Source organism: Bubalus bubalis, chromosome 1 (genome assembly GCF_019923935.1).
Source record: "Bubalus bubalis isolate 160015118507 breed Murrah chromosome 1, NDDB_SH_1, whole genome shotgun sequence".
In the NCBI taxonomy this organism is placed as follows: Eukaryota; Metazoa; Chordata; class Mammalia; order Artiodactyla; family Bovidae; genus Bubalus; species Bubalus bubalis.
Genome location: NC_059157.1, coordinates 179,665,608 through 179,683,010, shown reverse-complemented (window position 1 = coordinate 179,683,010; position 17,403 = coordinate 179,665,608). Strand labels below are relative to the sequence as shown.

Genomic DNA, 17,403 nt, shown 5'->3' with positions numbered 1-17,403 from the left:
GCACTTTCAGACTGTTCTAACAACTTGAGAGTTCTTCCTTCTATTATTCGGAGACAGTTTCTTTGGACTTCCCTTTAACATGCTGTTAAAGATATGGGTCAGTCGTGGAAGCCTGGGTAAGGAGAAGCGTGTGCGGGCTCGTGTTTGTGGGTCTAGCGGCGAGGAGCGCAACAAGGCCAAATTTGGGAACATGAATTCTTTTTGTCCTTCACACGACAGCTACAAGAATGGTCTCCATGGTTACAGCAGCTTCTCAGAGGTGTCTAGATTTTCATTTGCTATATTGCCCTAAATGTCTAATTTATGAATAATCTGTTTAGGTAACCTGCTGGAAAGTTTCTACAAGTATATGAATATCAAGGAATATATATTTATATATATATTCACAACAACAAAAAGTAGGCTGATGGGCATTTTTGGAACATTTTTTTTTCTCCCATTAAAAATAGAAATTAGGATCAACTTAAAAATTTTCAAATTAAACAAGATTCACTGCCTTCATGTTCTTCAAAGGCATGTGAGCTGGAGAGGGGCTGGAGCTAACCTAATTATGTTTCCTTTAATGTGAAATAGCTATTTGCCTGACATTCTATTTGCATCTCACCATCACATTCAAATAGCTGGGACATTGATTTTTTTCCCTAACGTTCACTTTGAACATGAAAGTGTTTTTTTTCTCCTACTTGTGAGAACAGTGATAAGAATGGATCGATAATTACATTGTTGGGTAAAAATGAATATAAATTTTATTGAAAAACAACACCAGCAACAATGAGGGGAAATCATACCTAACAGCCAGTGGCCCACACAACTCAATGCACACGTTATGAAAAGTAATCACCTCTTCAAAGCTCCAGCTATGCATCCAAATGAAAAGAAATGATCGACCTCAGATAAACTGACGGGGGACGCAGATGCACACCACCTCTCACCTCGGAAAGCTTTGCCAACAGCAAAGGACGCTACCATGCTATTCGGTCCCCCGTTTGCTGTGGGTGATCCAGTGAATTTCAAGAATTAAACTGGTTTGGAAAGAACTGGTTAGCATGGCAGCAAAGACCCAAGACCACAGAGAAATTTTTTCTACTTTTCCAGTCCTTTGAGAAGAGGATTTCACAAACTTTCTTGGCAACTTGTCCCTCCTGCTTAACAACAGGAAATACTTCTTTATGTCTAGCCTAAATCCTTCATGCTTCAGTTAATCTATTTATTTCCTCTTAATCTCAGCAGGCTGTCAGGGTTTGTCCTGGTGGGACAATGTAACATATGGGGAACACACAATGATCACAATCAGATTGGAGGCAGAGTCCAGCTGTGCTGGTGGCGCTTCCAAAACAAGTTGAACAGAAGTTAATTGCAGTTGGGGTTTTCGCCCGTTTGCCTCGTCCCGCTCTCCCACCCTCCCCGACCCTCTACGCCCTTCTGTGGCTTCAGGGCTGCCATCCTAGGACTTGCAGCAAAAGCTTTCTGAGTTACATCAGTTCCAATTTTTCACTGACTTACGAATGAATGTGGTCAGACTGTCCCATCCACTTCCACCCGATTTCCGGGTAAAATATTCCCAAACCGTTATCACGTTCTCGTCTTCGCACCATGCCAGGCAGTTCCTTGCCTCGCTTCACAACGTGTGTGGGAACGGCGTGCTCCACGGATACATGAGACAACTCCGAGAAGCCACGAGAAGGCACTCAGCGAATTTAATATAAACATCCCAGCCGCATTTTTTCAAATGCTGCAAAAAACCCCAGCCTCACGGGAGTTTGCAGCACCTGCAGCTCCGCATTTCGAACAGCAGGGGACGCCCGTGCCATTCCACTGGCCGCTAGAACGCCTCGGTCGGGAAACAAAGACGGGGATTTGAATAAAAGACTTCAAAATGCAACCCCGAATTCTACCCTGAGCAGCATGCGTGTAAAAATTCATGAAGACTGGATTTAATTTCATGTATTTTTACTTCAGTGGAAAGAAATGCAGGTGTTGTCTGTGCCTACAGCTGTCTTTACAAGGAGCGGGGGGCGCCTAGTTAAATGAACAGGGAGGGGTTGCTGATGCTCCCAGGCGCTTGGCGAGGCTGGGCCACCGTCTCCTGCTTGGGACAGCTCCTGTTTTGCTGGGTGGCATCCTTTGTGTGCTCCAGAATGTATAGACTAATTATATTGTTTTGTAGAGGATGCAAGTTTTTCCCAGCAGGACTAGCAGCCAGCTCTGGGTCCAGTGAGTGACATGAGTCATAGAAGGCACTTACTATTTTGATGAAACACAGCGCATTTCTTTCAGCCCATAAAATCAAAGGGGTGAGAAAAGGCTGTTTCCAGGGTGTAAAAACTCCTCTTGTTCCCCTGTCGTGGTGCACAGCAGTTCCGCCTCTGCAGCCTTTGTGCATTTTCCAGGCGTGAGTGACACAGTGCTGAATGCCTGGGTGGCAGAGCCTGCCAGAGGATGCTGGACACAGGCCAGGGCAGCTCAGCCCACCGTGGTGTACTGCCCTCGTGTTCCAGGGCCGCCCGCCTGGTGGAGGATGGGCCCCCTGAGACATTCCTCTGGACCGGGTCCATGCTGGGGCTGGTGGGGATCTTTGTGGGGTGGGACCTTAGGGAGATGATGGACTGGAGTGTTTGGGAGCCTGGAACTTGAAACAGGCTTGGGCAAGGGCGGCAGCTGCCACCCTTGCTCTGGGACGGCTGGGGCAGGGCTGCAGCCCCAGCACGGAGGATTGGCTTACACAGTACCTGGTTAAGTGCTCCACGAACATTCGCTGAATACACAAATGTCAGGATGAAGGCAAGGAGGCGTGAGGATCCCCAGCAGCTTTGGCTGTAGCTAGCCCGGGGCATCCAGAACAGCAGTGCAGGGAGGGGAGTACTGGGCAGTGCTGGCTCTTCCAGGCCCAGGCCCTGGTAAGTGGGGCTGCAGAGCCGAAGGAGCCAGGAGGGCAGGTGAGACCACCTCCAACCTCTCCATGTGCTGGGATGGTGCTGCAGCGGCCATGCAGGGCCTCTCAGGGCCTCTCCATCCTTCCCTCCTGCTGCCCTCATTGGAGCCAGTCTTTCTGCTGTTGCCATGGCAACACTGGCCTGAGGTGCTGCTAAGGGCTGGCTGGGCAGGCGAGACTTCTCAGGCCTGAGCAAACAAGGAGCTCTGGACAGTCCCTACAGAAGGCAGAGCCTGGGGGTCTCTCTTGAGAGGAAGGAAGGGACATGGGATAGAAACTGCTCCCAGGGCAGGTCGAGGTCCCCCAGGTGTGGCCTTAGTGATAGAGATCTTGAGGCTGGTGGGACTCTGATATTGTGGGGGCCCCCAGGACTGCACCGTTCTTACTACTTCACCTGAAGTCTTTTTGAGGGTTATTGCCAGGGGTCCCTAAGGGCCCAGAAGCCTCCTGGGGTTCCCAGTGTGGGTTTCAGGTTGGGACCTGAGGCACAGGCTCTGAGAGGGCTTACAGGAGCTGAGTGAACTGCTGATAGACCGAGTAGATGGTATTAATCCCTCTGAGAGCAGAGTCAGGGGTCTTACATCCTGAGACTAGGGTGGCGGGACTGCCATGCATCCCTGCCTCTCTGGCCCCCACCCAGAACACAAGCAGGCTGCAGTCTCCCGTGACGTTTCTGGTGCCACATTTCAGGCACATACAGGGATTGTGGAGGCCCTCGGCTGCCGGGCTAGTTGGGGGGCAGTTAGCTTCCTCTCCACACCTTCCTTCTCAGGACTTGGAAGAATAAGAAGCAGCATCAGGAATGCAGGAGGTGGTCAGGTCTGGAAAGAAGATGACAGTCTGACCTCCCCTGGGGTCCGAGAGTTGGTGAGAAGTTCTGTGCAGCTCCTGGGAAGGGGCTTGAGAATTCAGGATGACTCAGCCTCACGGATCACGCCTGCTTCTCTCTCCCCATCACGGAAAGGTGTTTGGCCCTGGGCAGCAGTCCTGCTTCCCCACACCAGCCCGAGAACAACAAGGACAGCGTTAGCACAAGAAGGGGGGTGTCTGGGCAGTGAATACAGTTACAATACCTTGGATTTACATAGCACCTTTGTCGTCTAAAGGGCCTTTGCCTCTGTCCCCTTGGCCACTGACATCGCAGCCTCCGGCAGAACAGGAACACGAGGCAGAGGTCCAGAAGGGATTCCATGCAGACTCAGTGGTGTCCGGGCTCTGTGCGTGGCCCAGCAGGGGTGGGGGTGGCAGGTGGCCCTCACTGGGCGTTGACCTGGTACTTGAGGATGTAGGAGTAGAAGCTGTGGTTGGCGTTCTCCAGCACCATGACGTACACCTCCCGGCAGCCTGCGGTGCTGCAGCTGCCCTCCCAGTAGCCCTCGGGGCTCAGGGTCAGCGGCCACGTGTCCTGCCCCTTCACCAGGGCTTTGGCGACGCCGTGCAGCTTCAGTTTGAACGGGACATTGCGGTTGGCGGGCAGCACTCCCGACAGCGGCTCCAGCAGCTCATTGTCCACCCCCCAGTTGCCAAAGCTCTCGGGGAACACGGGCCAGTTCACCTTGGTGTTGGTACAGCAGATGAGGTAATTGAAGACGAAGAGGTAGTTGCCCGGTTCCTGCCTCTTCTTGACGAAGATCTTGAGTGCAAACTTGCCGGCGTGGGGCAGCTGTACCTTCAGCTCCGTCCGCTTCTCCCGGTGCAGCTGGAAGATGTAGCGTCGCTGGGTCTCCTCGGTGATGGGGCCATCGTCTCCATGCAGTGAAGCCAGGACGCTGATGCCCTCCTCCACACCGAAGCTGACGGAGCAGCGCCCGTCGCTGGTGTAGATGACGGGCTCAGGGTGGGACGGCTTGGTGATGCCCATCTGCTCCGAGAACCAGCTGGGGCCCACGGGCTGGTGCAGCTCAGCTGGCAGCCGGACGTCCATGTCTGCACAGTGGCACTTGAGCGTGTACTCCAGCACGGAGCTGTAGATCTCTGAGTTGCCTTTGGCAAAGATCTGCAGCTTGTGGGTGCCCGCGGTCGGGGGGTACACATCCAGCTTCATTCCATTCTTCCGGAGGCTCAGCAGCCCGTGCTCCTGCTTGCCATTGAGCATGAACATGAACAGCGTCGGAGAACAGCTCTCGATGGTGACCGTGGCCTTTCCATTCACTGTGGGGAGAGCCAGGATCAGGTGAGAGGAGTCCGACCTGTGCTGACATGCTGGTAATCGTGTAACAATAGGATCTCTGGGCGGGGAACCCTGACTTACAGCATCTGCCCATTTCCCTGGTGGAAACACCTTCACCCAATTATTTTAAGCCACCAGCATGACCTCACTGAACATCATATAAGCCAGTGGCAGCACACCTCTGGAAGGGTTCTCACCCCTCTGGGTGGTTCTCTTCGAGAACTGCAAGCTGGGGGTGGTGGGTCTCAAGAAAAATCTGCCCCCAGTCATACGTGCTTGCCTTGCCCATTTGATTCACATCAGGTGAATGTTGCCAGGGTGCTTAACCTGATTCCAGGGCAGGGGAGAGGGCTGAGGGGCACGGAGGGCCAAGACCCTGGTTGGAGAGCCATCTCTGACTTTGCCTCCAAGTCTCAAGTCCTGCTTCACCCTGCTCCCTTCACAGCTGGCATGTCAACAATCACCTTAAAAACTTGCTGGATGCTTCCCTTCTAGAGACTGTGCTCCAGAGTCAGAACTGCTTCCTTGCGGGTCCTCCCCGCACCCCCACCTCCACCCTCCACTCCAGGCCATGCTTCCTGAATGGAGTCGAGTGCACAAGAGGATCGTGTGCATCCCACACACGCCTCGCCCCTTGCCCTCCAGTGCTGTCTTCCTCTGTCCTGGTCATTGCTGTGGGGTATGGGGGGTCAGTTCTCTGTCTTTACAGCCCACGGGCACTCCCCTCCCTGGTCACCGCTGCTTTGCAGGACCACAGGGAGGGGCAGGACTTCTCTGAGAGCCTTTCCTTCCCCTCCCTCAGAAGCTGATCACCTGCCCCTCCTCCCAGTGTCTCATTCACACTTGCCTCTCCCCCATCGGGGTCCAGAGTTCCTGCTCTGGAGGCAGAAAGCCATGCTCAAGGATGCTGTAGGATGAGTGTCCCTGAGACTTCCCACCTAATCAGCCACGAGGCCAAACTCCAGGCTGCTCAGTTGCTGCATTCAGTGCTACCTCCCATCTTGGGAGTGAGATCCCCACACGGGGAAGGGGGCTCCACTGGCCTCCCCGCCCCCTGCCCCCACCGCCTTCTTCCAACCAGAAGGCTCTTCCAACCAGAAGACGTTCCCTGCCTTCTCAGGCGCTGCCAACACCTCACCTGCCTCTCCTCCCATGCCCCTACCTGCTGCAGCTCCCTCCCACTCATTCAGCTCTCTGAAACCTGGCTTTGGCCCCCATCCTCCAGGTCTTCAGTGACTTCCTTGGAGGATCTGGGTCACCGATCATACAGCCACCTTGCTGCTCGTCTTGCATCTGCCACCCTCCCCAGCCTGGCCTCCCCACCGCCTCTGATTCCTTTTCCTTTCCATTACACGAATGGTGGTATTCTTTGTGCTTTTGTGCTGTTTTCTTTGTGTATGCTCCTTCTCCACGGCTATCAGCCACCATGAGACACGGTGACCTCCAGAGGAGAGTGACCAAGAACAGCAGATCACTATCAACTTCTCTCAGTTGAATCCCTCTTCAGGGGGCAGAAGCTCCCTCAGCCCTATGGACCCTGTCCTGCTCCAAGTCGCGCCCTAGAGGTCCCCGTGCAATTCACCTTTGATGCATGGAGGGCTCCTGGCATCTCCACATGGTAGCTCAAGGGCTCCTGAAAATATCTACCCAGTCACCCTGGGGCTCCCTTCCATGTGTCACAATCAAACTGGAGGCCAGAGGAGAGGCTTGTCCCCTCTGCCTTGCCCAAGTCAGCCCATCCTCAGGCCCACATGGTATTCCTGTACCTGCTCCAGGGGGATACCCCTTCATGTTCCAGGGCCCTCACATATGCTCAGTGTCCCCCAAACCTGGCTAAGACCTCAAGGCAATATTCTGACCACAAAGAAGTCTTTTCTGATGCCCTGGGGTAGGGCAGGCGGCTGAGTGACCTGGAAGCTGCCCTCCTGGCCCTCCCTCTCCTCCAGGGAACTTAGCAGTATAGTAATGTATCAGTGATGGGTAATGTGGATCCTCCCTGCTGGGTGTGGGTGCCACAGGGAAGGGCCCGCCTGTCTCCTTTCTTGCCTTGTCCTGGGCCTGGCTGGGATGCCCACCTCAGGGGGTTCCTGGTGAAGGTGAGCTGAATGGCTGGGAAGGCTGGAAATAAAGGATCAGAGACCCCTGGGACTCTGTTAGAGCCTGTGACCTCCTCCCCTCACCCCTCCGTCACCCTCATTTAGCCTACCTGTTTCCCTCTCTGCTTTCTTTACATCTCCACTCTTAACAAAACTAGCTCCGGCAAAGAACTATTCTTTAAATATGCTTCATGAATATGCAATCAAATTTTAGGTTTACTGTATATTCAGAAACCCAGTGTTTACATTTCTCTGTCTCTTAAAGAGGCAAGCTCCTTGGTGGCACTGTTTTGACGTATGTGTGACCTGGCGCAGTCCTCCCTGTGGCCCCTGCTGGCTGGAGCAGCCCTTGTCTGACAGGCATCCAGGGGGCACAGGCACACTCTGAGACAGCAGCCTCACGCTGTTATTTTAGCAGCAGGAGGCATTCATCGTCTTAAAAATTATCCCAGAGCTCGGCAGCCTGGTTATGGAGACCGTTGTGAGGTTGAAGGGAAGAATCGGCTAGGACTAACATGGGTGCCCCGTCACCTGAGTGTGGGCATGCGTTGGCCAAGCTGGGTCGGGTTCTGCATGCCAGTGGCCTAAAGACCTAGTGGGGGAGCAGTGGGGGTCTCCCAGGAGAGAGTGCTGGGGGCTTTATCAGGAAGGGGGCTGCTGAGCAGCAGAGTGTTGGGAACTGGCGGAGAGCAGGCATCACGGGAGACAGGGACGAACATGTTTCAGGGAGGACCCAGCAGGTCTCCCACATGTGAGCTCAGGTGCCCCAGATGAAGGCTGGGCTCCAGGGATGCAGCCCGGCCTCTGAGGGCTCCCCTCACCACCTGGATGCCTGTTCATCTGCCTCCTTCCTGCCTGCAGGCAGAGCCAGCCTTTTCCAGGCAACTTCCCCTGGGCTGGATGTACAGGACCCCTAGCTGTCCACAAGGCTGGCCTGGGCTGGCATTAGCTCCCCATCTCTCCACAGGGGCCATGGGCAGCTGGATGTGGACTGGGAGGCATTTGGGCGCCGGGTCCCAAGGGGGGACAGCACCACAGTTAGGGCTCAGCCCAGCGGGGTCAGTGCAGCTCTACACTCCCACCAAGGGCTGCCTGTGTGCTCAGGCGAGAAGGCCAGAGCTCATCTGGGGCTGTTGGGAGGCCTGTGGGGCCTGTTGGGAGGGGTTTGGGGCCTCCCAAATGGCATTAGTAGTAAAGAACCTGCCTGCAATGGAGGAGACGCGGGTTCCATCCCTGGGTCGGGAAGATCCCCTGTAGGAGGGCACGGTAACCACTCCAATATTCTTGCCTGGAGAGCCCCATGGACAGAGAAGCCTGGAGGGCTACAGTCCACAGGGTCTCAGAGTCAGACATGACCGTAACAACTTAGCATGCACACACCAGGAGTTTAGGAGCTTCTGTTGCGCACCTGAGCTGCAAGGCGTTGGAAGCCAGGCTGAAGCAGTCCTTTCCCCGCTGTGTGAGCTGAGAGAGGCTCCCCCAGCACGGGGCCACTAGCCCTGTCTCCCCAGCATGCCTGGCCAAAAGCTCAGCCCTCCGGAGCTGCATGCCCCTGTCTTGGTTTATGCTGGTGGGATGGGCTTCTGTCCTTACAAATGTGACCTGCGGCTGCGTCTTACCCTGATGGCCTGATGACCTAGGCAGCCTCAGTCGCCCCTGAACAGCCCCCACATACCGCTTCCACTGAGCTGGGCACTGGCAGGGCAGCCCATGAACCCAGTTACCTGTTTTGATGATGGAAGTCTGCGGCTGGGCGCTCAGCATCCCCTTGTTGTAGAACTCACTCTTGTGATACATGTTGTTCTCAAACTGCCTCAGGGATTGAGGGGGTTTGAGCAGTTGCCAGTTCTTGTTGTCTGGGAAATGGTCCTCGATGAACAGTGCAGGGTGGGTGAGGAAGTAGAATTCGTTGTAGCTGGAGGAGGGACAGCTGGTCAGAAGCCATGCTGGAGGCACAGGCCCTGGCCATGCAGAGGGGCAGGCAGGGCCCACAGAGGGTCTTTGGGGCCTTCTTGAAGGTAACACATGGGGGGTCCTACCCACAACCCAACGGGAAGAGGCACCATCTCCAACCCTGATGTGGGTGTGGCAGATGCCCCCTCAGCAGCTGCTTCCAGAGATAGGAGACAAAGCAGGATCTGAGACCCCCTTTTAAGAGACGGCCACTGCCTGGCAGTGCGAGTCCAGGCAGAGAATGGGTTCCCCTGCTCTCAAAAACCAAGGGATCTGAAGGGACCAAAGCCAGGACCCAGGGACAGGTGCCAGCGGCGTGAAGGGAGGGCAGGCAGGGAGACTGGGGAGCCAGCTCCATGCTCTCTGTGACCTGTTGTGGGCAGCTGTGCAGGGGGGAGGCCCTGATATAGTCCCCGGGGCTGGCTAGACGCAGCTCTCTAGAGGTCAGTGATGAGGATCAGGAGAAGGGGGGACTCCTCCGAGATGGGAGAGCCTTCACTCAGCCCAAGGCAGGCAGCACTCAGAGCTGATGGAGCAAAGGAGGGTGTGACTGACACCTCCTCCCAGTATGGGCTGAGTGTACCCATGGTGTCTGCCACGCATGCAGGGCTGTCAGGATTTAAACTGCACAAGTGGGGCGGTACTCTCATTTTTCTGGATGAAAAGGCATTTGAGCTGCTGATAAGGCTAAGGCCAGAGCCTTGGAGGACAGATGTGTTCCAGACCTGCCCCCCCAGCCACCCTGCCCTGCAATGCCCACAGGGATGCTGGGCACCCTGACACCCCTTCCCACAAGCCAGACCCCCTCCCTCAGAGGTGGGATATGGCTGCATTTACACTGGAAAGGAGGAGGAGAAGCCCTGGTACCTGGGAGAAGCAGTAGGAGAGAATCCTGGCATCTCAAATAATAACATAGTCAATGGCCAAAGGCCCGACTATGAGTCTCTGGTGGCTCAGAAGGTAAAGAATCTGCCTGCAATGTAGGAGACCCTGGTTCGATCCCTGGGTTGGGAAGATCCCCTGGAGAAGGAAATGGCAACCTACTCCAGTATTCTTGCCTGGAGAATTCTATGGACAGAGGAGCCTGGTGGGCTACAGTCCGTGGGGTGGCAAAAAGTCGGACACGACTGAGCGACTAGGCCTTTTTAAAAGCCTGATGGGAACCTCCAGACAAAGGAGGTTCTCAACCCTGCCTTTCTTGGCACTTGCCCTGTGGGCAGACTCTGTGCTTTTAGCCCTTGGGTGGAAAAGGAGTGCTGGGGAGCCAGAGGGGGAACTGAGACAGTGAAGGGTGAGGTGACAGAAAGGTCTGGGCTCCTGTCACCAGCCTGGAGCTAGCTCACCCCTGAAGCCAGAGGAAGGGGGTGAGGGTCCGCAGCACACAGAGGCCCCCAGCTCTCCTTCTCCTTCCACTGGCCTTCTCCACTGCCGCCTCCTTCAGGCTCCTGCCTCCCCTGTCTCCATTGACCAGACCCCCGCAGAGCTGAGGTACTCACAGGAAGGTGAATTTGGACGTAGAGGAATCCACCAGGCCACTGCCCCAGGTGCTGTCCACCAGGTGCCATCTCCCCTCCAGGAACACGGCATTCCAGGCGTGGTCAAACTCCCCAGAGAAGCTCTGCCCCAGCTGGTAGCCAAAGCCTTTGGAGTAGCCAGGCACGGTCACGCACTGCACTCCAGCAATCCTGGGGCGGGACACAGGCTCTGAGAGGCGGCTCCTGCCGGGGGTCCCTCCGCCCCCGCAAGTCTGTCTGTCTGTGGCCCTGCCTCAGGCCTGTCTGCTGTCAGTCCCTCCATACCTCTCCTATTTCCTGCCTTTCACACAGTCACACACACACAGCCTGAGGGCTTTTATCTGCAGAGGTGGGGGCTGGAGGCGACATGGGCTGGCTGGTCCCCCGCCACCTCCGGCACAGACAGACTGGCTGCAGGCTCCTCCAGTCTGTACACAGCCCTTGGGACTGTCTCTCCCCTGAATTGACCTGGGGGTTCTGCTGGCAGCTGTAGGAGGACACCGGTGCAACAGCGAGTTCCACCCGGTGAACATGGAAACCAGGGGCAGGACAATGTGCTAGAAAAACCAGAGTGACTCTAGACACATGGCTGGGGAGCTGGGTCTAGGTGACACCTAGGTGTCGGGGTGGGGGTGCTGGATATGAGGGTGCAGGAGGAAGCTGAGCCCACCTCCCCTCCACGTCCAGCCCACAGACAGCTGTGGGAGGACCCCTGGGGCAGGCTAGCTGGGGTCCCTGCCTGGACCTGGAGAGGACTGGCCCACTGCCAGGACCACCATGGTGCATTAAGGCTATTTTCTGACTAAATGGCCTGGCCATGATTTCAGAGTTCCTGACAGCTGTCATTCCGGGAGTGGAAGTGATGACCGGTCAGCCAAGCTTTTATCAAGACCCCTTTGACAATGCATTCCCCCAGTGCTCACAACAAGCTGGCCTGGACAGTGGCAGGTGGGCGCTGGTCACCTCTGGAGACAACATGGGCAAATTATACACACACTGGGCACGTGTAGCTGAGACCCTGAGGCTCAGACCCGAGCTGTGGGCATCACCCCACAGCTACAGCAAGCACCCTGAGAATCCTGCCAAGGGCAGCTGGCCCTGCCCTTCAGCAGCCCTAACCCCCTTCATGGCAGTCAAGGAGTGGGCTGCTCTTCTGACCCAGGGGACCCTCTGTGCTAGCCTTTCTGGGGCCTTTGTATGAGTTAGAACAAGGGACTCCTTTTTCAAGACCCCTTTCCTTTCACTGTGGAAGCTTGGTGTAATCAACACCCAAACCGGTGATACCCAGGATGCTTGCACCAGCCCGTCAGATGGGGCTCAGCATGAGCTGTCTGCCGAATCCGCCCTCCTCTCACATGAACTGGGGCTGCGCTCCTAGTGTGGCTGGGCCTCTATCAGGGAAATGCCTGGTGGGGGTCCCTCCAGGAGCAGATCTGCAGCCTCAGTTGCTCTAAAGAAGAGGTCATGGAGCCTTAGGGTAATGGGGTGAAATGGCCATAGGACAGGCATGGGGACAGAAATTGGACATTATCCATATAAAAACGAATGCTTAACGAACAATTAGCAGCATATTGGATTAAATATGACTTATCTGCATTTACATAACACTTGTTGAGAGAACGAGTGGGGCAAGATGTGGAGCTTGCAAATCACCAGATTCCACCCTGCCAAGGGCGCTACTCACATCCTCACACGGCCTGAACTCCCCTCTTCTGCTCAGCGGCAGGCCTGCCCTGCCAAGGCTCCTTATGGGTTGGGAAGTTTTACAGCCACCCCATGCCTCCCACCTCCCCGTCCCTTCTGCCTGCCGCTTCACAAAAGGAGATTCAGGCTCCCCAGGCTGTCAAAGAAATCCCATGAGAACAGACCAGCTGGGCCCGTGGGAAGGATTTCGGAAGCACTTGGGGGTGCGAGCAGAGAGCAAGAGAAAGTAGATCCCATGTCAGGATTCTGCGGGTGAAAGGGAACACTGACTCCAGGAGCAGAAGGGCCCCCCAGAGGCAGGAGGCCCAGCATGGGTAGGTCCAGAAGCCTGGAGCAGGGGCAGGGGGAAGAAGCAGCCACATCCGGACAGCCCCCTCCTCATGTGGCTACAATGGGATGCCGGGCCCAGGGGATTTGTTCTCAGGAGGTGGGATCTGAATGAGTTTGCAGTCTTAGAGAAAAAAGGCCTCTAATACTTAGAGGTCTTTTACACCCTCCCCTTAGAGAGGGGAGAAAGTGAAAGAAAGTGAAAATGCAGTGAAAATGCAGTTGCTCAGTCATGTCCGACCCTTTGCAATCCTATGGACTGTAGCCCGCCAGGCTCCTCTGTCCATGGGATTTTCCAGGCAAGGATACTGGAGTGGGGTGCCATTTCTTTTTCCAGGGGATCTTCCCAACCCAGGGATTGAACTCCAGCCTCCAGCACTGCAGAGCCACCAGGGAATCCCTGAGAGGGGAGGGCTGCGTGCAAGGCCAGAGGGGTGGGATAAAGATGATGGGATGGGAGGGGCCTTCCATTGGAGGTAGGGCTCCACATACTCAGAGAGTGGATAAGGAGAAGGAATGTGGTGAAAAATATTTAGCGAGATAAGAGATGCTCCTGACACATTCACTGTTAATTGACAACCTTCTACAAAACCCCATCATCAGCACAATCCCTGAGTGTGTGTGTGTGTGTGTGCGTGCACGGAGAACCAGAAACTGAGGGGGAGGGCAGAGTGAGAAGACAGCGCAGAAGTCATCCGGTCTCTTAGTGATGGGATTTGGGGTGATTTTAATTTTCTTCTTTAAGCTTCTCTCTATTTTTAAAATTTTCAATGATGATTATGTGTTGCTTTTTGAATTGGAAAAAAAAATCATAAGTGCTACTTGAAAATGACACTTTTAGTGAGTTATTTTCCTTTCTTGGCCAGAACATTGGTGCCCATGAATTTCTAGGACTGGAGGAGGGAGAAATGAGTGGCCGGCACATGGAGGATGGGGAAGGGGCCGCTTCAAGGGAAGGGGAAGGGAGCTATGGTCCTCAGGAGCACGCTTGTCCTCCACTCAGAGCCACCCGACATCAGGGGAGGCAGGAAAGGCACTGAGTTCCCATGTGGCCTCCGGGAGCTATGATAAAGATGGGCTGGTGTTGATGCCGGTAGAGGGCTGGCTTGAGCTAAGTATCCTCCTGGGAGAAGCTGTGGCCCTGGGCAGAAGTATCCTCCCACCCAGGACCAAACTGGAGGTCAGATTTGAGCACCAAGTCGGGGAATAAGCGTGAACGCCCCACCCTGTGCCTGGGAAGGGATCTCTGAGGGCTTGGGGCTGGAGGGGGTGAGACTGGCCTGGGTTGAGCCAGGAGAACCCGTTCACTCCATTGTAACCTTGCCAGGCTCATTTACGGGCAAAACGAAAGGTTGGCATTAAACGATCTCTAGGGGTTGATTCTCCACTGACAGGCTGAGGAGAAGCTAGGAGGGCTGTGGGGAATGCCTGGGGCAGAATAAAGATGAAAAAATCCCCTCAGCGGTAAGCTTCTGCCATGCTTGACTATGATACGAGGATATTTTATTGCCTGGCAGCAGTGTGCAAGATGAGTTGGACAAAGCAGTCATAATGTAGAGCATTATTGTTAATAATCCATAACTCTCATGCAAAAATGTGGAACTAGTCATTCTAGCTGCTGGTTGCTGGTCAGGTGACCCATAACCACCTCAGGCCTCCAAAGATTGCTGACTGTACACACTCTGTGCAAAACACTGTACAAGAGATCATATCCCCTGTATGATATAATATCCCATGTCATTTCATTTAGAAATGCAATAAATACTATAATAAATTATGATGCTCTAAAAATAAAGCTCACTGGCCACCCTCGATGTTCTCATAGTAGGAAGAGAATGAATATGTGAACCATGACAAAAATGCTAGTGATAAGCACAGCTCTTGGGCTTCCCTGGTGGCTCAGACAGTAAAGAACCCGCCTGCAATGCGGGAGACCTGGGTTTGATCCCTGGGTTGGCAGGATTCCCTGGAGTAGGGCATGGCAACCCACTCCAGTATTCTTGCCTGGAGAATCCACATGGACAGAGGAACCTGGCGGGCTCGCAAAGAGCTGGACACAACTGAGCAACTAAGCATCGCTCTTTCAGGAAACCCAAAGGGGGAGGAATTTGCTGGGAAGATCTGAGAGAGCACTGAAGAAGGGGCAGAGGATGAGAAACACTTCCACCTCTTAAAGAACCCCGACCAGCCATCCTATAGCCCAAAATATCAGCCAAGAAGATGTGTCTAATAACCTCAGGCTACAGAGTCTTGGTTTTTACTTTTGACAGTTTGGAAAACCTCAGCGCCAGGGGTAATGCTGAGGAGATGATGGATCCAGACTGTGACTGTCACTTTAAACAGCAGGGTGCTCAGGGCTGGTGCACTGGGATGACCCTGAGGGATGGGATGGGGAGGTGGCGGGGGGGGGGAGTTCAGGATGGGGAACACATGTACACCCATGGCTGATTCATGTGAATGTATGGCAAAAACTACTACAATATTGTAAAGTAATTAGCCTCCAATTTAAAAAAAAAAAAAAAAAAAACCAGCGACGATCTGGGCCCCGGCAGCAGGATGGCTGAGCGGCCTGGGGTGGACGGTGCACCCCACACATCAGCCCCTGACCACCGTGGGCTTCCTTAGCTCTGACCACTTCTCCCTGGATGTCGGGGCCACATGGGAAAGAGGGAGGGTGGAAAGGACGAGAGCTGTGGGAGAGGTAGCGAAGCATGCTCTGTTTTCCTGTCTTGAGAAAACCACTGTGATTTCTAATAGTAAAATTAGGAAGCACGGTTTCATTACCTTTAAGCCCAACGGCCAGTTTAACTGGGCAAACACATGAATTAGAGTTTTTTAGGGCCTGCAGTTCCCAAAATGGTCCTCAAGAAGGTCACAGAAAACAAATTTATGGTTCCCAAAGGGGAGGAGGGGGGAAATCAAGTAGGAATTTGGGATTAAAACATACACACTACTATACATAAAATAGATAACCAACAAGGTCCTACCGTATAGCACAGGGAATTATATTCAATATCTTAAAATAATCTATAATGGAAGAGAATGTAAAAATGAATATATATATATATATATGTATAACTGAATCATTTTGCTGTATACCTGAAACTAACACCACATTGCAAATCAACTAGATTTCAATAAAAATGAAGTGTGTGTGTGTGTATATATATATATATATATATATATAAAATTCCAAAACGAAAGTGAAAGCAAAAGTTGCTCAGTCATGTCCGACTCTTTCCGACCCCATGGACTATAGAGTCCATAGAATTCTCCAGGCCAGAATACTGGAGTGGGTAGCCTTTCCCTTCTCCAGGGGATCGTCCCAACCCAGAGATTGAATCTGGGTCTCTTGCATTGCAGGCAGATTCTTTACCAACTGAGCCACCAGGGAAACCCAGTTTGTGGTTTCCACATTGCAGCATGACATGCATAACCATGACTTATGTTTCACAGTTTATGTAGCTGATTTGTTATAAAGTTGGCAGTGTTTATATTTCTGCTATATGGTCCTCTTCTCCTTTCCTTATGCCACTCCCCTGCTTACAGTGAGGTCAGTAACTGTAATCATGGTAATAATTCTCACTCCATAGGCCTGTTAGAGCTTTTGGAGGTTGACTTCAGGATCTCCTCTGTGACAAGTGAGGAGTCAGCAGTTCAGAGAGGGAAGCTGACTTGCCTAGAGACACACAGAGGGCTTGGGGGCATCAGTGCCAGGACTTGTGGGTCCCCATGCCCAGTTCAGGAGGATCTGCATTGCGCCAGCCTTTTTGTACGGCAAGATTTGTTTCAATCCATAAACTTCCAGGTGGTATACAGAGTAAAATTAAAGATTGGTTTGCCATAGTGATGCAATTCGTCTTCATGAGCACTGTCCTTCGATGTATCTAAAAGGGTGGTGGGGTTTAGATGTTCCTTTCAGAGGCCATATAGGATGGAGATAATTTAAGGTTATCCTGTATATCCAGCCTTCGGGGCCTCTGGAACCAAGCAATGTTCTGGGATTGTCTGGGACATGATGCGGAGCAGAAGCACACCACTGTGACAGCTGGAAGATGCATGGGAAACAGACTGACATCTGATTGGTGACAGCCAGTCTCCTCCGCATCAAAGCCTGAAACTGGTAATAAGCTCTTGGCTTTCTCAAAAGTCCCTGGAAAATCTGCTAGCTGGTGGTGTTAGAGCCGTGGTAACAGGGGAAGAAATTGAACTGGAGGCTGACTTGCTGGCAGAACTCTGGGAAATTAAGCATGACCCTTGCAAAGAAATGAAGCGGAATTCGTGAAGGCTGTCGGGGAACTGAGGCAAAAGGAGAGACATGAATGCTGGACGAGAGAAAGTCAGAAAGAAATTGGACCAGCAGTTACAAGCAACAGCGCTAACAAAAAAGGCACACTGGTTACTTGAGAAAGACGATGAGGAAATGAATGATGTTGCAAAAATATCTGAATTCCCCACCAAATTACTTTATTAAATCAGTCTTTAATGAGGCCATTGCAAGGAGGCAGACTAGACTGGTAGAAGTAATGCCAGCTATGTGGACACAACTCTTGCTGAGAGGCCACTCTGACAACCAAGCAGGGATAAATCAGCAAGTGTGGATTACACGTCCTTGGTTATTAAGGGATCTGCTAATGAATTTACCAAACCTTCAGCAGTTATTTTAAAGAGAAGAGGACTTAGGAAAGACGCATGGCTGAGGTTACT

General features: G+C 53.3%; 1 protein-coding gene across 1 annotated transcript in view; it reads right to left on the bottom strand.

Moving 5' to 3' along the window:
• Positions 1 to 411: 411 nt before the first annotated feature.
• KY (kyphoscoliosis peptidase) overlaps positions 412 to 17,403 on the bottom strand; it is a 49,769-nt gene continuing 32,777 nt past the window's right edge. Inside the window, exons 9-11 of the mRNA XM_025291408.3 lie at positions 10,648 to 10,836; positions 8,923 to 9,113; positions 412 to 5,083 (exon numbers count right to left, since the gene is read on the bottom strand). Coding sequence (XP_025147193.1) covers positions 4,188 to 5,083; positions 8,923 to 9,113; positions 10,648 to 10,836 — 1,276 coding nt within the window. The 3' untranslated portion in view covers positions 412 to 4,187. The remainder of the gene's footprint in view (positions 5,084 to 8,922; positions 9,114 to 10,647; positions 10,837 to 17,403) is intronic.